General features: G+C 33.9%; 3 protein-coding genes across 3 annotated transcripts; 2 read left to right on the forward strand and 1 right to left on the reverse strand.

Annotated features, from left to right (window-relative positions):
• Window positions 1–3689: 3689 nt before the first annotated feature.
• Window positions 3690–4220, reverse strand: LOC132054150 (uncharacterized). Its single transcript, XM_059446208.1, has 2 exons — window positions 3958–4220; window positions 3690–3897 (listed from the first exon to the last, which is right to left on the reverse strand). Exons 1-2 carry the CDS (start codon window positions 4218–4220, stop codon window positions 3690–3692), a joined length of 471 nt encoding a protein of 156 aa, XP_059302191.1.
• Window positions 4221–9358: 5138 nt separating this feature from the next.
• On the forward strand, window positions 9359–10013 carry LOC132053424 (histone H3.2). The gene has a single exon (XM_059445454.1). It carries the CDS (start codon window positions 9436–9438, stop codon window positions 9844–9846), a length of 411 nt encoding a protein of 136 aa, XP_059301437.1. The 5' UTR covers window positions 9359–9435; the 3' UTR covers window positions 9847–10013.
• Window positions 10014–10273: 260 nt separating this feature from the next.
• LOC132054151 (histone H3.3-like) lies at window positions 10274–10759 on the forward strand (the record flags this gene model as incomplete). The annotated part of the gene is made up of 1 exon (XM_059446209.1): window positions 10274–10759. A coding segment is annotated over one exon (342 nt), but the record flags the coding sequence as incomplete, so codon positions are not given.
• Window positions 10760–24598: the final 13839 nt, after the last annotated feature.

Genomic DNA, 24598 nt, shown 5'->3' on the forward strand with positions numbered 1-24598 from the left:
AGAATCAACATAAACTTACTATCATTTTTCAAATCAAAGTGAAAGAGATAGTAAGAAAAAGAAATGAGTCGTATACTGTTATAAACTACTTATTTGTAGTTTCGCTGAAAGATTGAGCATTCATTTCATCCAAAAGCTACATATCATCCAAAAGCTACATACAAAATATGAATGGGTGTCAGTCATTAATTAATAAATCATAGTCTCAATTATGAGAAGTTCTGGAAATGAAGTAGGAAGACAATATAAATAAGAAGACTTACCCGGACTTCTTGTTCGGAATTAGTGCATTATCTACAGATATTTATATCACCGAAATATACAAAGCAATTATGATGAAGAACGTGGGATGAAAAATGGGGTGGGGAAGATGAAGAGTGTGCACATATTGTGCCTAATTAACCCCCACGTCATCGTTAATGTGGTGTAATATGAATTCATCCCACTTAATTGAGTATGGAACGTTTTTTTTAACAATGAAATGCCAATTCATTTAATTGTGTAGTAATTGCATTTATTTTTGTATAATAAAAATAGAGAAATAGGGGAAATTGTCCAAAAAAATGAGAAAAAAGATAAATAGAAATGGAGGTCATAGAGAGGTGCCACATCACTTTATCTATGCCTAACTTTATATTATATATCTATTTAAGAGTGTGTTCGGTACGAAGAAAAATGTTTTACATCGAAAATATTTTTTTTGAAAATGTGTTCTTGCCTTATTTTTTCTCAAATTCGATTGATTAGTGGAAAACATGTAACTGAAAATACCCACCCCCAGGGGTTGGAGTGGGGTGGGGGTAAGAAAAAATTCTTATTTTTGTATATTGTTTATAAAAATAAAATAAAATATATAAAATAGAAAATTCGGGGGAGGGGGCGGGAGGGGGGGACGGCGGCATGGCAGGGCAAGGGTAAGAAAAAATCTCATATTTTATAAAAGTAAAATAAAATACTCCCTCTGTCTCATAATAAGTGTCACCTTAGCCATAAATACGCATATTAAGAAACCAATAATGCAATGTGAAGTTTACCAAATTACCCCTATATAAATAAAACAAATTACTTTTACCTTTTGATTAGAGCATGCACAAGAAGTAAACCTTTTGATATTGGGAATCTAACAATACCAAGTTATTATATGGCTTTTCCAATCATCATTTAGATGTTACTTTATTGTCTAAGGGTAGAATTGAAAAAAATTAGTCAATTTATGTCTTGGTTTCCTAAGGTGACACTTATTATGGGACAAAAAAAATTGGCTAAGGTGACACTTATTATGGGACAGATAGAGTATATGAAATAAAAAATTAGGTCGTGAGGGTGAGTCGCGGATGGTGTGGTGGGGGGTGGGGTGGGGTAGGTTTATGGTTCAGGTGTGGATGAAGATAAGGTGCGTTCGAGAGTGGTGGTAGGAGTGGGGGTGGGGGTGAGTTCGAGGGTGGGAGGAGACAATTAATATGAAATGCCACTTGTGGGATTTGTTTTCCCTACTTGCATTAAGAAAGTCATTTTTCTCATTTTTCAGGAACTTGTTTTCCTAAAGAAGATTTTTTCTAAAAATTTTGACCAATCAAACATGATAAAGTTGAAAAACTTCAATACCGACCACACCCTTAATCATTTGGGAAAATTGGATGGCAGCACCCTTAAGTCTTTTTTTAGGGTAAGGACCCCGTTTTCTTTTTCGCCCCAGAAAATACTAATCCTAGTATTAGCAAACACGCAGAAGTCTCTTTGTATTTTTTAAAATTTTGGGGCTCTCTTTAAACTTTTCAAAACAACCCTCTTTTTCTCTTTCTTTTTCCATGTTATTCTTCCCCCCAAAATCATTCATTTACTCTAAATTCTCTCATTCATTTATCTTCTATGTGTGTGATTGTTGTTGAGGACTTTAAAAGCAAACCCATTGCTCAAAGTTGGTAATCAACAAGACTCTCACTGCACTCCTTGTTGCTCAGGGAGATACACTCGAAAACTACCATAGCACCCCTCTTTCCCAGCTTCCCTTCCTCACAAGTCCTGTAGTTTCTATCTTTTTTAATTTTTGGCTAGATTTTTTTTTGAAACTGGTAATATTGGTAAAGCTAAAATATTTTTTATGTATATATACTATATGTTAAATTCTCATGGCTCTCGTATGATTACTTATTATCGAAATGTCTTAAAAGATTTATATAATCAATCCCCAGTTAGTTTAAAATTTACATGCATTTGATTAATTTAGTCATCAACCCGACCAAAATGCATACAGTAATTAAGACAAGAACGAGAGACACAAAACTTGAATCACAAACAAGAAAATGAAAAACATTAATTATTAATCATTAGAGGTTATTTATGGATTACCTGGGCAATGCTGATGATCAAATTACGAAACTTGGGGTGCAAACCAGCCTCTTTTTTTAGCCTAGCAGCAATTGGTTTGCTTAAAGTCCTTAAAGCAAGTGTTCCTAACTTGGTCAATATTGGGAGGACCATCACTTTGGTTTTTGTCTACTCAACACTAATTATTGCTTGGTCTGGGGATTTTGTACTAGTAATATTTGTTAACATGTACGTACTTATATGTATCTGATTTATTTTATTCTTGTTTAGCGTTTGTTGAGAACCCAGAATTTGTTCAGTGTGGCAGGTTCATTTTCTTGAGGAATAAGATAATAGCAGCTTGTGCGGAAGGTTAGCTCTGTAAATTCGAAAATGGTCTTTTGGGTGATCCTTGTGTGGAGAATTGTAAAGCCAATTAGAAGAATATTGTAATACCTAATACCTACTGGGATATATAGTGAGTACTCCCTCCGGTTAAAAAAATAAGTAATTTGACTATAATGTCCCTAATTAAATAGGTGTTAAGATTTGGTTACTTTACACTTAATAAGGCCAAATATGGAAAAGTAAGGTTAATTTTTTTTTTGATTTAGTAAGTGGACTCTCTTTTTGAACAAAAAAAATAAAGATTAAATGGACACACTTTTTGAACCGGAGGGAGTACTAAATTCCGATTGGTTCTTCGGCACGAGGCACGAGGACCTTTTTTTTTTTTTTTTTTTTTTTATGTTTCAAGTGCACAATTAGCCACTTAAACCTTTGAAGGACCGATATTTAAGATGTGGTCAAAATTTATAAATTATTTAAAATTTAGCTATCTTGAAATCAAACTTGAGACCTCAGTTGTAAAGTTTCACCTTCAACCCATCGAGTCCAGAGGGAGAATCAGTCAGCCTAACTTCAAACAGTTCAAACTTTAGGCTTTTGTCTTAAGTTCAACTTGACCAATTTCCAACTTCAGACTTTCGGGCCTAAATTTGAAAACTTTGCCAATAGTTATTTCGTCGTTTCATTTGATTGGCGACCAATAGTTTACGTCGTTAATTCTTTTAATAAACATTTCTGCATTCCTTTTGGCGACGAAAATAATTTGTCACAAAATTTGATTTTGTATTAGTTATAGCGACAAAAAATCCGTAGCAATTTTTTTTTTTTTGGTTTTATATAATATTTTAAATACAGCCGTCCAAGCATATATTAGATACTCATAAAATAACTTAATTCATAGAAACTAATATTTCACAAGGTCCAAAATACATAGCAGAATGCAAATCAAGTTCAAAGCATTCACAATGATAATATCCAAAACAAGAAAAATCAAAATCATATGCACAACAATAAAGTTCAAACACCAAAACTAACTAAATGAGAGACTGGAGAGCCATGGTCATCATCAGAAACCGATGCATGAACCTCATCAACTTGTCAGTAGCTAAAGCTGGAACTATAGGTGCCATAGATAATGGATGGTCGGTAGGAGTGTCTGGCTGAGAAGAGGATGAAGAAATCAATCCACGTACCCACTCAACAAATACAGGAAGCATACGATCTGTCAGTGCAGGAATCATGCTATCGATCAGTGCAGGAATGATGTGATTAGTCAGTATAGGAATCAATCACATCACTAACTCATCCAAATTCCCCCTAGTTGCTGGTTGAGCATTCAGAGGTGGTACTGAGGATGTAGCATCAGATCCAAAAGAGGGACGAAGATTCGGCCCGTAATATAATTGTGCTTGAGATCCAAGACCATATATTCTTCTTTTCTTTACCCCTCCCACGGCTTCGTAATAGGCTTGACATTGATCAACTTTAGATTGAGTCTGTGTCTGGCGTTGTAATATTTCTTGATATTTTTTCTGTAAAAGAGAGTGATAATTAGTGAAATTCATTTCACTAACAGTTCATATTTGACCCTTTTCCGATAAATGAATCATTAAGCACAGCGCCACAAGATGATATCTAAAATAACACGATGTTTAACTAAACTAGAATTTATATCTCTAAGATATTTAACAATTCTGGTAAAAAGAAATTGTACATCAAGAACAATACAGGATGTGATAAGTGAGATTGCAGATATAGGAATGTGAAAAATGAGATTTTTCCTCTTCCTTGTTAGCTTATGAATGAGCCCAAAAATAGACTGACCTATCTAAATTGTACTTGAATCAAATGAAAGCAAATAAATCTTCATCTCTAACATGGATATCCTAATTCAAGCATGATTCTACTGGATTTAGTTAGCAAATGAAAACTCATTAAAAACTTGTTTTCATCATATATTTACACCAAACAAGTAGATGTATGATGTTTTTTCATACAGACTTTTCAACTTAACCATGGTCAACAAATTCATATTTTCACTTTACGTTGAGTATATTTGAAAAACCAAGACTATTTTGTTGAATAAAGTATTAACACTTCAACTGCCAGGATGAGCTGGGAATTGCGTATTTCGGCTAGTTACAGCAAGGTAATTTACTGTTCTAAACCAAAAAGTACAGTACTAACATCCAAAATAAATACTTATGAAACAACAGATGATAGTTAAACCAACCATTTAATACACAACAACCAACATACCAAGTTTTTTTCTTTTTTAATCTTCACAAAGGAAAAAATAACCAAAAAAAAAAAAAAAAAAAAAAAAGACAAGTGAACTCATACTGTGCAACTAAAATAGTACTAGTAGTAAAGAACGGATAGAGTCAGAGTAGTAGTAACCATTAGTTTAGAATGAATATGGCAAATATTGGTCAAGTAGATCACATGCTAAGTACCTTACAACTAAAGAAAATATTGCTGTAGTATGTTGGTGCTCATAATGAATGCCCTTTTAGTAGTACAGACATATCTACTATTTCTTACTTATTTCTTCGGTGTTGGTAAATTCCCATAAAAATCCAACAGCTTGTTAAACATGTGAATATCTCAGATAAGCTGATCCCAAGTTTAAACATTTTAAGGGCGCTCGGGCAGAGTAGAGCACGAGCTATTGTAAATAACCAAGCAAAGCCTATGAGGGGTTCAAATTGGCTTGAGTGCACCATTAAGGGTTCGGAGGCAGCAATCTTTGGGCAGGGTGTCACAGGTCGACTAGAAAACCGTGATTGGCGCTATGTTTATAGCCCTTCGCATTAAACTCCTGAGTTCCGGGTTCGAACCCCCGATCAATTAAAAAAAAAAAAAACAGAGTTTTGGATTCGCAAAGTAGAGTTTGACTGCAAACTCTCCTTATCAGGCAGAGTTTCAAACTTTACTTAATCATGCAGAGTTTGACTGCAAACTCTACTTAAGGTAGAGTTTTGCCTTTAGGCATAAGACAAACTCTATCTTAAGGTAAAATTTTGCCTTCAGGCATAAGACAAAACTCTACCTTACAGTAGAGGTTTGTATTAAGACATTTTTTTTTACTCAGCTGGAATTTTACTAAACTCTGCCTTGCGATTTTTTTTTTTGTGACTGAGCTAGAATTCGAACCCCAAACCTTCAAGTATTAGGCAAAGATCAAAAATTAAAGACCAGCAATTTGAGGCCAAAAATTAAAGACCAGTGGCCAGTGCTTTTGAAGGACAATCCGCGCAAAAAAATGTTTACTTCCATGACACAGTGAGTGGGAAGAGCCCATAAGTAATTCAGATAGCCCAAGCCAATATTATCTTTCCGTCGCCCACATCTTTAGGCTTAGAGCCCGTTTGGATTGACTTATAAGTTGCTTATAAGTTGTTTTCGATTTTTTTGTTTGGTGGCCAAACCTTAAAGTCATTTTTGTCTTAAAATACATTTTTTTGCGCGGAGTGCCCTTCTTTTGGGCTGGTCTTTAAATTTTGCCCTCATATTTGGTCTTTAAATTATGCCCCTATATCGTTGGGTCTTTAATTTTTACCCTTCGCATTACAACTTTGAGCTTTCGCGCGAAATAATGAGGTTCGAGTTCGAACCCCCGCTCAAGCATAAATTAAAAAAAAAAAATCGCAAGACAAGGTTTGGGTCGCGTGTATGCGGACCGGCATACTTTTGTTAAGAATTACACATTTTATGCGGACCGGCATACTACGTACGTTATGGGCGGACTTGGCATAAGTATGCGGGTCCGCATAACTTTGATAATTCCTTCACAACGTTATGCCGGTGGGGGCATACACAATGGGCAAACTTTTTGCGGACCGGCGGCATAACTTTGTGAAGGAATTATCAGTTATACGGACCGTGCTTATGCCAGTACGCCCATAAGGCATAAAGTATGCGGGTCCGGCATAACTTTGGTAATTCCTTCACAAAGTTATGCGGTGGGGGCAAACTTTTATGCGGATCCGTGCATAAACTTTTGAATGAATTATCAAAGTTATACCGGACGCGCATACTTATGCCCTGTACCCATAAGGCATAAGTATGCGAGGTCGGCATAACTTTGGTAATTCCTTCACAAGTGTATGCTTAAGTTGGGGCGTAAGCGAAATTTAAACTTGCCTTGCGAATTTTTTTTAAAATTTTATTTGCGCGTGGAGTTCGAACTGGAACCTATGGGTTTATGCGAAGGGCAAAATTTAAAGATTTCAAATATGAGGGGCAAAATTTAAAGACCACCCCGAACGAAGGGCAATTCTACGAATTGCCCCGGTAATCATTTTTTTGCGCGAGTGCCACTTCTGGGGTGGTCTTTAAATTTGCCCCTGTATTTGTGGTCTTTAAATTATGCCCCTCATATTCTTTGGTCTTTAATTTTTGCCCTTTCGCGCATTCAAGCTTTGAGCTTTCGCGCGAGTTCGAGAGTTCGAACCCAGCTCGAGCAAAAATTAAAAAAAAGATCGCAAGACAGGTTTGAGTCGCGTGTATGCGGACCCGACATACTTTTGTTAAGGAATTACAAATTTTATTAGGACCGGCTACTCGTACTTTTATGGGGCGGACTTGGCATAAGTATCGGTCCGCATAACTTTGATAATTCCTTCACAAAGTTATGCGGGTGCATACTTTTAATGGACAAACTTTTATCTGGACCGGCAGATAACTTTGAAGGAATTATCAAAGTTATGCGGACTTGCAGATACTTTATGCCAAGTACGCATAAGGCATCGGATTGGTCGCATAACTTTGATAATTCCTTCACAAAGTTATGCGGGCTGGGGCATACTTTTAATGGGCAAACTTTTATGGGACCGCATAACTTTGTGAAGGAATTATCAAAGTTATGCCGGACCCGATACTTATGCTAAGTCACACAAGGCATAAGTATCTTAGGGTCAGCATAACTTTGTAATTCCTTAACAAAAGTATGCCGGTCCCAAGATAGCGAAATTTAAACTTGCCTTGCGAATTTTTTTTTTAAAATTTTGATTGCGCGTGGGTTCGAACTGGAACCTATGGGTGTTAATGAAGGGCAAATTTTAAAGATTTCAAATATGAGGGCAAAATTTAAAGACCACCCCGGAAAGAAGGGCAATTCTCGCGAATTGCCCCTTAAAAATAAGCTCTCAAAAATAATTGAGCCCATTTGACTTAGCTTATCTAAAAAAACAACATAAAATTTCGAAAAAAATGATAAGCCAAAAAAAAAAAATAAGTTAGACTACCCCAACTTATTTTTTTTAGCTTATAAAGTATGCAACAATATAAGCGATAAGCCCATCCAAACAGGCTCTTAGTGAGGCTTTGTGTCAAAAATGGTCCCTTATATTGCTAAGAACTGAGAAATATATTAAAGGGAAAAGATACATATTTGACGATGAATTATCTGAATCAGATTTATCCTCTCTTAAGTTGAGTGTCCTTGTCATGAAAAAAAAAAAATCTTTCTTTGTGGGTTTTACTAGGTAGGCGTTTGGCCATGAGTTTTGAAACCATAGTTTCAAACCAGCGTTTGGACATGCGTTTGAAACCATGATTTCAACTTTTTAAAATATAAAATTTAACCCATAAATTTATATTTTGTAAACAAAGACCCATAAGTTAGTAGATATTTTTAACAATTACCCCTAACAATCATTTACCAATCTCATTAACTTCCACTAAATTTTATTTATATCTACCAACCTTTTAATTTTGTAAAAAAAAGACCCATAGTTTAATTTTATTTATTGAACTAAAATTTGATCAATTGATGTTGTATTTTTAGAAAGGTCTTCTCGTATTAATTTTGAGCCGGTTGTTATGAATTAGCATATTAATTTTGTTATGAATTATGACTTGCTCATTTGGTAAGATTATATAAGAATTGAGAATGTTTTGATAGTTTTCACAACTTGTGGAGTTTTTATGTCTATAAGAGAAAATACTCCTTAAAATATCCAAATTACATGTCCAAACATAATCTCAAACTATGGTTTCAAATCATGTCCAAACGGGGCCTAGGTATATTGTTATTGTTGTATTGGGATATGCATTTCTCTTCAAAAAAATAATTAAAATTTCGTGCGTGGAGAAAATTTCACTTGAAAAACTAGTCAAATTCAAATTTTCAAACTTGAAAAATAATCCAAAACAATGATCAATGTAAAACCAAGCATTAATTTAAAGATTTTGGAAAAAAAAGGAAAATATATTTATGTCCAGTTTTGATCCTTACTGCCTTTAGCTTAGTGCTAAACATAGCTCAGAATGATCACTCCCACGTCACTAATCCATAAATCCCTTCTAAGATCAATCTGAACCGTCCGATCTCTAATCATTTCAACAATTCATAATACACGAATAAGACACAAAAGAAGCACAATACCCTCCACGTCATCGATCCACAACTAACCTCTTTCAAATCAATCCAAACCGCTGATTCAACAATAAAATTCTTTCATATTCAACGCCCAAGATCACCTCCCTATTCCTCCACGTCATCGATCCGCGTCACTTAATTTTCAACAAATTCGGGCACCGAATATTTTTACTCCCGCCCATACTCAAATCAATCAGAACCATCAAACCCTCTCAAAACCAACGCCCAAGATCACCTCCCTATTCCTCCACGTCATCAATCCGCAACACTTAAAATTTTCAACAAATTTCCCCCTCCCGCCCAATAAATACTCTCCCTCTCTTCCTCAAAAATTTCCACACTCAAACAAATCAATAATCCAAAATACCCAAATTAAACAAACCTTAGATCCCCAAATGGCTCGTACTAAGCAAACTGCTCGTAAGTCAACAGGTGGCAAAGCCCCAAGAAAACAACTAGCAACCAAAGCCGCTAGAAAATCAGCTCCAGCAACTGGAGGAGTGAAGAAACCACACAGATTCAGGCCTGGAACTGTTGCGCTTCGAGAAATCAGGAAGTACCAGAAATCAACTGAACTCTTAATCCGTAAACTTCCGTTCCAGCGTTTGGTTCGTGAGATTGCTCAGGATTTCAAGACTGATTTAAGATTCCAGAGTTCTGCTGTTGCTGCTCTACAAGAAGCGGCTGAAGCGTATCTCGTTGGATTGTTTGAGGATACTAATCTTTGTGCGATTCATGCTAAGAGAGTTACGATTATGCCGAAGGATATTCAGCTTGCAAGGAGAATTAGGGGTGAAAGAGCTTAAGTTGAAACTCTTGTTGTTGTTAGTAGTGTTTTTAGTATATAGTGGGGGTGTTATTGTTATTGTAGTTTTTGAAGTTTTCTTGTTTTTTGATTTCAGAATTTTCTCGATTCTGAATATGTAGTTGAATCAATTACTTTTAATGAAATATCAGTGCGTTTTTGTTCAAATTGACTCTTTTTCTCCTGCATATATATTAATTGTTAGGGACAATTATGCTCTATGTTCACTGGGAGAAAATATTTACATGCTTCAGCCTATACTTTTTAGTTTGTTACCTGATTTAGCCCATTTGTGTATAAATACCTATTATATACTTTTATACAAGGTTGATACAATATGTATAATGCTTACCCTAGGTATAATGATGTATTACAATATGGCTATGTGGTGTAATATTTTATGTTGGGTTGTATATTTTTGAAAATTTCTCACTGCTTGGAAATCTGCTCTGGCTACTGGGGGAGTGAAAAAGCCACATAGATTCTGGCCAGGAACAGTTGCGCTTCGAGAAATCTGCAAATACCAGAAATCAACTGAACTTTTAATCCGAAAGCTTCCATTTCAGCGTTTAGTTCGTGAGATTGCTCAGGATTTCAAGACTGATTTAAGGTTCCAGAGTTCTGCTGTTGCTGCTCTACAGGAGGCGGCTGAAGCGTATCTCGTTGGATTGTTTGAGGATACTAATCTGTGTGCCATTCATGCTAAGAGGGTGACGATTATGCCTAAAGATATTCAGCTTGCAAGAAGAATTAGGGGTGAAAGGGCTTAAAATGTATTGTCTTGTTACTAGTAGTGGTTTTTGGTATATAGTGGGTTTCGATCCGGTAATGTTTTAATTTCAGAATTTTCTCGATTCTGAATATGTAGTTGAATCAAGTCCATTTCAATGAAATATCAGTGCTTTTTTGTTCAATTTGACAGACTTTCTCGTGCATACATTTAATCTTATGCATTTTGGTGTAATTTGCTATATTTTTGGTGGAAAATTATGCTCTATGTCTATTGGGAGAAAATATTTACACTCTTTAGCTCATATTTTGAGTTTGTTACCTGGTGTGGCCCATATTTTGAGATTGTTACTTGGTTTAGCCCATATATTGAGATTGTTACCTGCTTTAGCCCATATTTGGAGATTGTTACTTGGTTTAGCCCATATTTTGATATTGTTACCTACTTTAGCCCATATTTGGAGATTGTTACTTGGTTTAGCCTATACTTTGATGTTGTTACCTGCTTTAGCCCATATTTTGAGTTTGTTACCTGGTTTAGCCCATATTTTGAGTTTGTTACTTGGTTTAGCTCATATTTTGAGTTTGTTACCTGGTTTAGCCCATATTTGTATATAGACAACACCTTTTATATAGTAAGTATTATACATTTTTATACAAGGTTGATATATATTATGTATCATGTTGTCCCCTAGGTATAATGTGTTATAATACTGTATAAACTGAAAATATGGCTATGTGGTGTAATATTTTATGTTGGGTTGTATGTTTTTGAAAATTTCCTACTGCTCGGGCGACTGGAGGAGTGAAGAAGCCACATAGATTCAGGCGAGGAACAGTTGCGCTTGGAGAAATCCGAAAGTATCAGAATTCAATTGAACTACTCATTCGTAAACTTCCGTTCCAGTGTTTGGTTCGTGAAATAGCTCAGGATTTCAAGACTGATTTAAGGTTTCAGAGTTCTGCTGTTGCTGCGTTACAAGAGGCAGCTGAAGCGTATCTCGTTGGGTTGTTTGAGGATACGAATCTGTGTGCAATTCATGCTAAGAGGGTGACGATTATGCCGAAGGATATTCAGCTTGCAAGAAGAATTAGGGGTGAAAGAGCTTAAGTGGAAACTTCGGTGGTGGCTAGTTGTGTTTTTAGTATATAGTGGGGGGGGTAATTGTAGTTTTTGAAGTTTTCATGTTTTTGATTTCAGAATTTTCTTGATTCTGAATATGTAGTTGAATCAGTCCTTTTAATGAAATATCAGTGCGTTTTTGTTCAAATTGACTTTTTTTTCTCCTACATATGTTAATTGTTAGGGACAATTACGTTCTATGTTCACTGGGAGAAAGTATTTACATGCTTCAGCCTATACTTTTTAGTGTGTTATCCAATTTAGTCCATACTTGTGTATAAACACATTTTATACATTATTATGCATTTTTATACAAGGTGGATATATGAGAAAATTATGTTGTATGTCCATTGAGATAAAATATTTTACATATTTAGCCCATATTTTGAGTTTGTTAACCGGGTTTAGCCCATTTGTGTATAAATACGTTTATACATTATTATATGTTTTTAAACAAGGTTGATACATTTATGCATAATGATTTTCCCCAGGTATACTGTTGTATAAATTGAAAATATGGCTACGTGGTGTAATAATTTATGTTGGGTTGTATATATTTTAAAATTTCCTGCTGTGTGGAAATCTTCTCTGGCGACTGGAGGAGTGAAGAAGCCACAGATTTTATGTTTTGATTTCAGAATTTTCTCAATTCTCAATATGTAGTTGAATCAAGAGCAGTTTAATGAAAAATGAGTACTGTTTTAGTCCAATTGACTCTCTTTCTCATGCATAGTTTTATTCTTATTTTACGCTTGTATGCATTTAAAAAAATTGCATTATCTTTTCTTGGTTGAAATTGGTCAGTGTTTGCAATTTATGTTGAAACTGTTGGTGCTTTGTAGAGAGAGATGATGAACTCTCAATCTTAGATTGGATTCTTCTTATATGCGGCAAATGTTAGTGTTTGTAATAGTTTACTACGAGATACAAGTTATGGTAAATGACCAATTTTTACACTTTGTGTGAATCCTTAAGAAAAGTCTTTGATGTCTGGTTTACTAATCTCCTATTTTGGTGGAACAATTCTATCTGAAAATTTCCCAAATTTTGTTAGATCATTGCCATGGTCAAATTCCTAATTTGTGGGGATGTGAAATGTCCAAAACTGACAAACATGAACCTCTCAAATGTAACAACTTTAGGTAGAACCATCCATGTTACAGGTCTGTTTCTCAAGAACCACTAGTCTCCCTCATTTTTCTCCCTTTTTATTTGCAGTTTTGTATACCCTTGACTCACAATTTGTTTTTCCATCTTTCTAGTTTTCATCACTCATTTGCGCAAAACATCATTTTGTTTGAAGAATTTCCCCTTCTTTTCTGTTTCCATCAGTTCATGCCAAGATATGGCAGGAATTGTATACTTGAAAACGAATAGATTCGAGGTTAAACTAGAAGGTATAACCTTTAAAGCGAAGGAATTTGAATCTTTATTCACAACTGATATTCTTTTTCCTGAAGGTAAAATTTGGGTACAACCACCAGTTGTTGGCATTGATGTAATGCGCCACCCTCGGGATCCCAAAATAATCCTTGTCCTCTTGTGTTTTGGAGTAGGTTGTTTGATCCTCAGGTTTCAATCTGGGGAACAATTACCCGACCCTTTCCTAAAATTTCTTACAGACAAGAGGATCCGTTTCGTTGGTTTTGCAATCCCGGAAAAGAGAGATTTGTTCCCGTTCGAAGAACTAGGCTTGACTAAAGATAAAGTTGACATAGGCTACCTGGCTACCAAGTTTTTCAATGACCCAAAGTACAAGAGATATGAACTAGGAGATTTAGCGCGCAAAGTTCTTGGGGTTAAGAAAATGATTGGCCTTACACAGGCTTCGTCTTTCGAGAGACACGAGCAGATTAAATGTGCCATCTGTCAGCTTTTTATTTCAAGCGTTATCGCCATATCATTTTTCACCAGAAAAGACAAGAAAAAATTGGCAGAAGCTCCAAAAAAATCCTCATTTCTAAAGAGTCTTTCTCTGCCTTTAGAAGGATGGTTCAAGTTGCCTAAAGCCAAAAAGGGAAACAAGTTTCAGTCTATGCAAACAAATATCAATAATCTTGTTCAGACAACAAATGATCAAGATTTTCTTGTCAAACATGAAGAAGTTGCTATTGGTTATGACTCAATTCATGCCAAAGTTAGGGAGGATACGTTTTGTGATGACTTTGACGGTGTTTGGGGTGGTATAGATCATGCCAATGGCGATGATTATGTCCAAGTAAAATGTAGTGAGGTTAACTTAGATGATCTTTCTCATCACGTAAGAGGTGATGAAGTGGATCATGGTGGTGAATTTATCCGAGCCAAAGTTAGTGAGGATAAATTAGGTGATGGTTCTACTTATGACAAAGCTAAAGAGGTTACAAATATAAATGATGACACGAAGAAGGAATCTGCTAAAGCTAAAGAGGTTATTACAAATGATGATTTGAATAAAGAATCCGTTTGTCTAATAAAAAAGAAGCCTTTGAAAGGGATTCTGAAATGTCCATCTTCTAATCTGGATTCTTGGAATGCTGCTTCATCTAATCCAGATTCCCCTATGTCAATGGACAAAGACGAACAAAGCGTCAGAGGTTCACTGAGAAGAGCCAATTCCAAGGGGTTTAATGTTAAATTTAAGTAACAGTGTCTACTACTAATACATATACATATATTCGGCGTAGCTGAGAACTCCATACATCACTGTGTGGATGTTATGATTTTTCTCTACATGTAACTGCCAGAAATCTGTACATTTTTCATTAGGTAGACATCTGGAAGTTGTAAACTTTTGGTAACTGTAATCATATTCATTGATTCAAAAGTTAACCAGGTAGGCAGAGTAACAATATTCTCTCAGAAAATTTCTGACTCTCTTTAATTATTTGGTAGGTCAACTTACTCAGGAGTCAGGATTGAGGTGTAGCATAGTCTTAGTTTTTCAAAATTGAAGTGTTGCCATATGTAAGCGGATAACACACAAAGCTACTGCTAATATTGCATCTACATGTGCAGGTCTTTATCTTTCCATGTAACTCAAAAGAAAAAGTTAACAATAGTTCTGAATATGCAAGGGTGCGTTTCTTTTAGGTACTGATTTTACGAATTGTACTTTATCTATACTGAGAAATGAATCAGTATGTTAGACTATAAATGTAGTTAAGTTAAACGCATCGTTGCCCTTGTTTAGATCATCATGCTCTAATAAAACCAACATTTATAAGTCTAACATGCTCTCTCAAATCTCATCTTAATCTCTTTTGCAGAATTTATACAAAATGAACATGCACCTGCATTCTTAGAGAAACAGTCACTGATTCATGAAGTTACGTTATTTCATATATCTCATTGTATTGCCTCCTGTTCTTTTGGTTTCCAAAATGCATGTATAATGAAGACTAGATTAGCAATACTACCACAATGAAATAATGAATCGAGCTTCTTTATCTTGAGATTGACAAAGTTATGTCAGCTCTGTTGTACGGTTTCTTGTCTTTGTTTCCTGTCTGGCCAGGAAAGGGGAGCGATGTAATACACTATTGTGGTAGCCGAAATGCCATATTCCCCAAGCAAAGAACAAGTGATGAATGAATTCCTGCTCCTGATCACATTAAGGGAAGATCAAGCTTGTCTGGATACCTCACCTTACGATCCTATCCCTCGTGAGTAGTCGACCATGTGCTACTAGGTTGAGAGTAAACTTCCATTTCCCAGCTACATGATTATTCCATTTCACTTTACGATCCTATCCCTAGGATTACCCTTCCATATGTTCTCTTCCTTTATATAGTAAGGGTGAGCCCAAATTAGCCCATAGTTTCTGCTTGTTTATACACAGGTTCCACAAAGCTTGCACAGTGCCGCTTGATTCCATTTGACAATGTTTATTATGTTCAGGCCACCAGCTGATGCTAGAGTACCCACCCTGTCCCAAGCTAACAATGCTATCTTGGATAGTTGAATCTTCTACAAATTGTCTCAATGAATTGAACAATCTTCTTTGGAAGAACAGAAACTTGTGCCCACGAAGTCCGTCCAACAATGCAATTTAATGCCCTTATACAGGAGCAGCTCCGAAGAGTTGAAATAGAATCAACTTTTGACCGCTATTCAAAAGCTTATTGAAACACTGGATTTCTTATCTCATGTCTATTTTTTGAGTTTAAACTTCAACAATAATGGAAATGATAAAAAGCTCCTGCAAAACAACTAATTTATCCTAGTTGAAGTGTTACCATATGTAAACAGATAATACACAAAGCTAGCTGCTACAAGTTTTTCGCAAATAGGTTCTTAGAGTTTTCAAGATTAGGTGCAGCTCTTTAACGTTCTATGTAACTTGAAAGAAATAGTTACACAATACTTTTTGAATATGCAAGGGTGTATTTCTTTTAGTGAATTGTATCTTTTCTATTCTGAGGATTGGACCAGTATGTTGGGCTATAAATATAGTTAAAGTCAAACGCATCATTGCCAGTGTTTAGATCATCTTGCTCAAATGAAAGCATCACATATAAGCAGGTAAATTGAAAACTCTACTAACAACACCACTACAATGAAATAATCAATCAAGTTTCTTGATGTTGAGATTGACAAAGTTATGCCGACTCTCTTGAGCAGATTGAAATTGTCGTAAGGAATTAATGCATAGTAACATCTCGCACTTTTCTTCTGTTATTTTTTGAGTTTAAGCTGCAACATTAAGGATCATATAAACCAATTTAATGCCCAATTATTTGCTAATACTGCATCTATGAGTGCGCGATTTCGTAGTATCAATGTTCAAGCATCTGAATACATTATATTAAAGAAACAACTTACGGGCAGTACATATTGGCTACAATGAATAAGTTGCATGTTGACAGGCTTAGCCTGAGTTAATTTCTCAAATGGTCGTCTAACTTACAAATTGAATACTACCTCCGTTTTTAATTTATATGTCCTAGTTTGACTAGATACAAACTTTAACAAAGTAAAGAAGACTTTTAAATCTTGTGGTCTTAAACTAAAGATATGTATAAGGCATCAAATCTTGTGGTCTTTAAACACGTCATGTGAGATGTTGGAATTAAAGAGTTGCTGAATTAAGAAAGAGACATGTTTTTGAAACAAACTAAAAAGAGTAAGACAAACAAATTGAAACAGAGGAGTACCTTATTAATGTGCTGGACAAACAAATTGAAACAGAGGGAGTATCTTATTAATGTGCCAGTCCTAGCCCGTCTTGCTCTTCCAATTCCATTTCAAGAGTAATCACAGCAAGATTTTTCTGGAAAGTCTATACAACAATGTTATTACTACTGCAACAGTATTACTACTATTTTCAGATGCTATGGCCTTAGTTATATGAAAACATGAATGACCATACAAAAGTCCACCAAAAAAACAAAGTTATCAACATTTTGCATAGCCAATTATTACATATCCCAATTTGTTAAAGTCAAGAGGATTCATAAGAGTTAAGATTCTAGCAAAGTTTGTGTTCCTTGAAGGCTGAAGCATTCTACATTTTGCAATCTTGCTTCTAGTATTTCAATAGAGTTTTAAGATAACTTTTCTTTGTTGATAAATATAACCTCTTTGTAAACCAGAGTTTTACAAATATAACCTCTTTGTAAACCAGATTTTTACTTTGAATGAAGCCAGCCGTGATATATTGTGAGTTGAGAATCATGAGGTCTTAGGTGCACATTAAATCATCAGCGGACACAAAAACACTAGAGGATTTCTTCCTAGCTGTCCAAGCTTTGGAGGACAGAATTATCCAGTACTTGTGCTGGTAGGAAGTAGCGGGTACCCTGTGAAATTAGTCGAATTGTGCGCAAACTGACCCGAATACCACGGTTAATAGAAATTGCATAGTCTTTTTAAGTCATCATAAGCTAGTCCAATTAGGTGGTTGTTTTTCGTTGACTTAAGGCTAGCAAAAATTTGTCTTAGCCTCACTTTAATTTGTTTTGCTACCAAATAAAATAGAATTAGATAATCTCTTGACTTTTAAATTGCCGTTTTGGGAGGGATAGCTGTGCATATGATCTGTTAGTAGTATGACAATGAAAAATTATGATTAGAAAATCTTTTAAGTCATAACATGTAATGTTTTTTATTTTCACCATCCATAGTTAGCCTGATTGAGACGAATCCAGGACTTAATAAATCTGTTTATGATACAAGAATATTTAGGTAGAAGTAGAAAGGAGTTGATAATTTTAAGAGCAAAATAGACGGTATTTTTCTGTAATCACCGTATCATTAACTAAATCTTGCGATAAGTAAACGAGTTTAATTTTTAACATCAAATTAAAATAGGAAAATGATTTGAAGTTGAAAAGCAAGTCAAATTTGAGGGAAGTTACACACTACTTTATAGTAGCTTTTACAATAAAACAATCAAGTAGGAGATCAAAATCATCGATCTAGGGCTGTGGTTGTGGGTGCGATGCATATAATCTTTCCACATTTAACCAGAAATTTTAGGTTCGAACCTTGAAAATTGAAAATATCCTAATAGGAAGAACTTTCTCCTCTAATAGGCCTTATGTTATACGAATTTGGATTAGTCCCAACCCTAAAACGGATACCGAATATCGGGCGCAAAAAAATACGACATAATAAAAAACAAAAAAATAGTGAAGGGGAGCTCTGACGTACTCATTTCTATAGAATCTTCTATAAATTGTTATGTCAAACAAACTAATCAAGTGGAAAATTCCTAATCTTGAGCTTCTACAGAGTTCAATGTTTTCAACTTTGAAGAATGAAAAAAATAGTCGTTAAATGGAATCTCTTCTCTTCTGACTTTTACTAGTCAAACATACAAATTGAAGAAAACCAAGATCCACATATTGAGAAAACTCATCAACTTTTTCTAGAACATTTTATTTGTTTTCTACATTTTTTTGGTATAACCACCCCCTTTAATTCAAGTTTTTTTAAAATAATCATTTGGTATCCGTAACACACTGAACGTCGGTGAGAGTGTTGATGGTGCGGTTTGACTCGTTTCTTGTTTAGGAGAAATCAAATCAACTAAGTCCATTTTTTAAAGATTAAAATCAAATCAAACATATATATATATATATATATAGGTGTTTATTTGCCAGTTTGGTTTGTCTTGTTTTGTGTCAACCATAGAATATTATCAATTTGTTTTTTTATAAATATATCACCATATTAAATAAAACCAAACCTAAGTCAATTTTTTTTTCATGTTTGACTCGGTTGATTTTGGTTCGATTTCACAGTTTGATCTGAACACCTGTATGCATCGAATAGCCGGTAGGCCCTTTGAGTAGACACACTAAGAGGTAAAAGGATTCATACCAAGAGATTTTTCACTTCTCTTGATCTGAGATTCGAATTTTTTCGATTTAAAGTAGAGAGATTTCAACCATCCCTTCGTACTCCTTGACGTGATCCTGTTTGTCATAATTGTGACTTTAGTGTAACCTTTTGACAAACAAAAAGATTCCCAAATTTAATTTCATTTTTCCACGCGAAGTGGTCCAGAATTTTCTCCCATCGTGTCTTTAATGCCAAAATTTATAGTACTACTTTAATTAGTTTCGTGATTGACTGTTGCCTGTTGGTTTTTTTTTTTTTTTTTTAAATAATTCCTTTTTAATTATTTTTAAAATTCTTGTCCGGAAAACTAACATTGAATACGGGTGCGTTAGGTAGAAAAGGAAATGGCTTTTGCGTTAGGTAGAAAAGGAAATGGTTTTTATGAAAATTATTTTCCTAAAAAATAAGTAATTTTCTACTTAATTGTGGTGTCTGCTAAGCAAAAAATATTATCTCAAAATATTTTTATACTCCCTCCATCTCAAATATTTGTTGTCCTTACTAAAAATACTTGTCTCAAAATATTTGTCGTTTTATTCACCCAAGATAAAATTAGGTTGCTTTTTACCATTTTACCCTTGTATTAATTACATCAATAGGCTGATTTTGTAAGTTCACATACCAACATTTAAGAGGTTTCATCATTAATGAAATAAATATTTATTGAGGAGAGAGAGCATGATGAAATATGTTAAGAGGGTAAAATAGTCAAAATGCTACCCTTATAAATGCTTTCTTAATGGACATGTAAATGAAAAATGCGACAAATATTTTGATACGGAGGGAGTATAATCCAAGCAACTATGGATGAGGTGGTGAGAGGTGGTGGGTGGGGTGTTGGGTGTGGCGAGAAGACTATTAATATGGAATGTCTTTTATGAAACTTCTGTTTTCCCACCAAAATAGTCATTTTCTGATATTTAAGGAACTAATCTTTTAGATTTTAAAAAAAAAAATATTACTAACTAAATATAAAAAATTTGGATTGCGTCATTAACAAACACATCCTAGCTAACACCCTCAAGATTCTAATCAAGTCAATGGATGTCTTTACAAATCTATTTGCTTGAACATTTCTCACTTGTTTTTTCCTATTGACCTAGCTATCACACCTCTCGAATTTTAAGCAAGTCGTAGTTCAAAAAGAAAATAAATAACAGTGTTTTACAATTCACCATACTCTTTTTCCAACAAGTTTACAAAGCTGAAAATGATATTTTGTTTTGGATCTGGTGATCGATCTTGTTGTTGATTGATGGAAACTTCTTATGTTTTCGTTCAACTTTCCTATTAAATTCACTTGATGCGGTGGAATGGCATTCCTCAATTCTTAATTAAAGATTTCGGATTAATCCATCAGAATGGACCCTTTAATAGACTTTAAGTGAAAACTGGATACTAGTTGGAAGACAAAAAAAAGATGCTATTCTTGTATATTTTAACAATTCTATCATACTATAGATGATCAGCCGCACTGGGACTAAGACACGGCCCAGACTCCTACGGGAGGCAGCAGTGGGGAATTTTCTGCACTACAACAAAATATGCTTTTAGCGGCAATTAATTTGCGGCAATAACTTAATTGCCGCTAATTATATTCTAGAATCAATTATTACCGGTAATACCAAACTTTATCCCTAACAATAAATGCCGCTAAAGTCTTTAGCGACCTTGGATCTAATGACATTAACCAATTGCTGGTAAATGTTTTTGTGACAATAACTATTGCCACAAAAAGGAAAATATATTGTCACTAAAAGCCTCTTTTGGTGTAGTGTATGACAAAATTCACACGGCAGTGATTAAAGGAGAAGTCTTCAAAAATCACAAAAAAGAGCTCATACGTTAAGGGTGCAAATTACAAACTACTCGTACAACTTTGGGGTCAAAACTTACAAGATGACACAGTTAAGTGCCTTTGACATAATGATGAGGCTATAAGCAAATACATGGTTTTAATTTTAACATATAAATTGTACTTCTAACCAAGGAGGAAAAAATTATGCTATGTAATAATGGAGGGGTGGAAGTCGATCGAATGCTATTAATAACATCCAGAATTTTATATCTTAAACACATAACAAACATTTGTAAATGTGGACTCATGCATCTCATTTTTGCTTGCTTTAAACATCATTTTTTAAAATAAAAAAGGTAATTTGAAATTACAACTTTTTCTTAATTAAGATACTTATAATTACAGTAACAATAAAAGTAAGAATAATGTACTAGATGGTAACAAAATCAAGTGGAAGTGCTTGTTTCTTACTCTCCCAGTCCATTTTTATTTGTTATATTTGTCTTTTCCACGTCCATTAAGAACATATTAATTAAAAAAATTATTTGATTAAATCGCCTTTATTTGTTCTTTACTCTCAATTAAATACTACTTTCCCTTTCATCGTAGTAGTCCCTCTCCACATTAATTAAAATAAGGGTTAAAATGAAAAAAAATAAAAAGTATTTTGGATCAGTTATTTAAGTCGTGACATCATAATTAAAATTACAGTCTAATGATTGTAATTTTGTTATTTACACTTGCATGTAGATTTTCACATTCGCCAAGTTTTTTCACAATTTTTCTCTTTTTTCTTTTTTTTCTTTTTCTGTACTATTCACGGGTCCATCCGGTTTTAAGAAATAAATGTGATATAACACCAATTCTGTCGGCACCAATTTTAGGTTGGTTTTGAAGGGTAGAGTTTGTTGCATCATGATTCATGAGCAGTTTAAGTTTTATGATTTGGTGGTATAAAAATATTTATATATAATCAGATCATTTAATAGATAGTTCTAGATAAATATTTAATATTAATCTGATACTAATTTAATAAAAATAATAACTAACCTGCTATCCTTTGAACAAGAAGATCTATTTATGATCCATTATAAATATTCTTTTAATTATTGGATCTTTCTTACAGTAATGATATTTGGTACAAAAGATCAATAATAAACGAAAAGTTCCTTTTGTTAGAACAAATAATTCCTTTTATTCAATAACGGATCTTCTTGAAGAGGTGTAATTAGCTAATAGTATGAGTTTGTTGTCATTCTAGAATAGAAGGGGAGCCAATTTGAAACAACGGTAAAGTTTTTTTCTTGTGACTTATAGGTTATGAGTTCGAGCCGTGGAAGCGCGCACACACACTAATGCAGTGTAGGTTGTCTACATCACACCCCTTGAGGTGCGGGCCTTTCCCCGGATGCACTGCCCTTTTTTCGCCCTATAATAGAAACTTTAGAACAAATTGAATTATTTTTATGAATATAAAAATCATGCATCTTTTCATAATACCCTTTCATGTAGATTTTTTTTCTTTTTCTTCAGTCCGTGCCTCCGTGGTATCATATTAAAGCAAGACAAAACAATGAAGAAAATAACATATAGGAGAGAGAACCTTTTATTTTTTGCTTTCCTAGTTTTGAGAAAATGAAATTTCCTAACGCATTTTTTTAATTTAAAATTACGCTTTTCATGACGGTAAAAGAAAAGGTTTCTTACTTTTATGTTTTTTAATTTATTTTTATTTTTTCTATTTATTTCCTTTATTCTTGTTCAGCGAACTTGTCTGAAACACTGACATGTCGTACCATGATGAGGACAAGAACGAGGACAAGAAAGAGTTAAACTGCAAATTAACTATGGTCCTCCAAATACAGAACGTACTAACATATATAGGACCCTCAGTGTCGGACTAAAAAAGATATAGAACCCTCAATGTAATAAATAGTAGTTTTTATGTTATTTTGTAAAAAAAGTTACTGGATATATATCCTATATGAATACTGCTATTTATAGCTTGTTTGGCCAACCTTTAAAATAAGTTTATTTTGTTTTTTTTTTCTTTTTCAAAATGCTTTTCAAAAGCACTTTTAGCGAAAATAATTTGTGTTTGGCCAATTAATTTAAAAAACACTTTTGCATACTACTTTCCCTTTCATCGTAGTAGTCCCTCTCCACTTTAATTAAAATAAGGGTTAAAATGAAAAAAAATAAAAAGTATTTTGGATCAGTTATTTAAGTCGTGACATCATAATTAAAATTACAGTCTAATGATTGTAATTTTGTTATTTACACTTGCATGTAGATTTTCACATTCGCCAAGTTTTTCACAATTTTTCTCTTTTTTTTCTTTTTTCTTTTTCTGTACTATTCACGGGTCCATCCGGTTTTAAGAAATAAATGTGATATAACACCAATTCTGTCGGCACCAATTTTAGGTTGGTTTTGAAGGGTAGAGTTTGTTGCATCATGATTCATGAGCAGTTTAAGTTTTATGATTTGGTGGTATAAAAATATTTATATATAATCAGATCATTTAATATATAGTTCTAGATAAATATTTAATATTAATCTGATACTAATTTAATAAAAATAAGAACTAACCTGCTATCCTTTGAACAAGAAGATCTATTTATGATCCATTATAAATATTCTTTTAATTATTGGATCTTTCTTACAGTAGTGATATTTGGTACAAAAGATCAATAATAAACGAAAAGTTCCTTTTGTTAGAACAAATAATTCCTTTTATTCAATAACGGATCTTCTTGAAGAGGTGTAATTAGCTAATAGTATGAGTTTGTTGTCATTCTAGAATAGAAGGGGAGCCAATTTGAAACAACAGTAAAGCCAATTTGAAACAACAGTAAAGTTGTTTTCTTGTGACTTATAGGTTATGGGTTCGAGCCGTGGAAGCGCGCACACACACTAATGTAGTTTAGGTTGTCTACATCACACCCCTTGAAGTGCGGACCTTTCCCCGGATGCACTGCCCTTTTTTCGCCCTATAATAGAAACTTTAGAACAAATTGAATTATTTTTATGAATATAAAAATCATGCATCTTTTCATAATACCCTTTCATGTAGATTTTTTTTCTTTTTCTTCAGTCCGTGCCTCCGTGGTATCTTATTAAAGCAAGACAAAACAATGAAGAAAATAACATATAGGAGAGAGAACCTTTTATTTTTTGCTTTCCTAGTTTTGAGAAAATGAAATTTCCTAACGCATTTTTTTAAATTAAAATTACGCTTTTCATGACGGTAAAAGAAAAGGTTTCTTACTTTTATGTTTTTTAATTTATTTTTATTTTTTCTATTTATTTCCTTTATTCTTGTTCAGCGAACTTGTCTGAAGCACTGACATGTGGTACCGTGATGAGGACAAGAAAGAGTTAAAACTGCAAATTAACTATGGTCCTCCAAATACAGAACGCAACATCTATAGGACCCTCAGTGTCGGACTAAAAAAGATATAGAACCCTCAATGTAATAAATAGTAGTTTTTATGTTATTTTGTAAAAAAAGTTACTGGATATATATCCTATATGAATACTGCTATTTATAGCTTGTTTGGCCAACCTTTAAAATAAGTTTATTTTTTAATTTTTTTTTTCAAAATGCTTTTCAAAAGCACTTTTAGCGAAAATAATTTGTGTTTGGCCAATTAATTTTAAAAACACTTTTGAGCAGCAATTAGTGTTTGACCAAGTTTCTAAGTGTATTTTCCTCAAAAATGCTTTTCAAAAAAATGCTTTTGGGAAAAAAAAAAAATTTAGCTTCTGAAAAAT

The sequence above is a fragment of the Lycium ferocissimum genome, chromosome 4 (assembly GCF_029784015.1).
Source record: "Lycium ferocissimum isolate CSIRO_LF1 chromosome 4, AGI_CSIRO_Lferr_CH_V1, whole genome shotgun sequence".
NCBI lineage: Eukaryota > Viridiplantae > Streptophyta > Magnoliopsida > Solanales > Solanaceae > Lycium > Lycium ferocissimum.

Excerpts from the sequence above, each read along its gene's own strand:
- LOC132053424 (XM_059445454.1), top strand. The coding sequence starts at position 9,436 with ATGGCTCGTACTAAGCAAACTGCTCGTAAGTCAACAGGTGGCAAAGCC.
- LOC132054150 (XM_059446208.1), bottom strand. The coding sequence starts at position 4,220 with ATGAATTTCACTAATTATCACTCTCTTTTACAGAAAAAATATCAAGAA. Across the intron at positions 3,898-3,957 it reads ACTAGGGGGAATTTGGATGA|CATGATTCCTGCACTGACAG; the intron begins GTTAGTGATGTG and ends ACTGATCGATAG.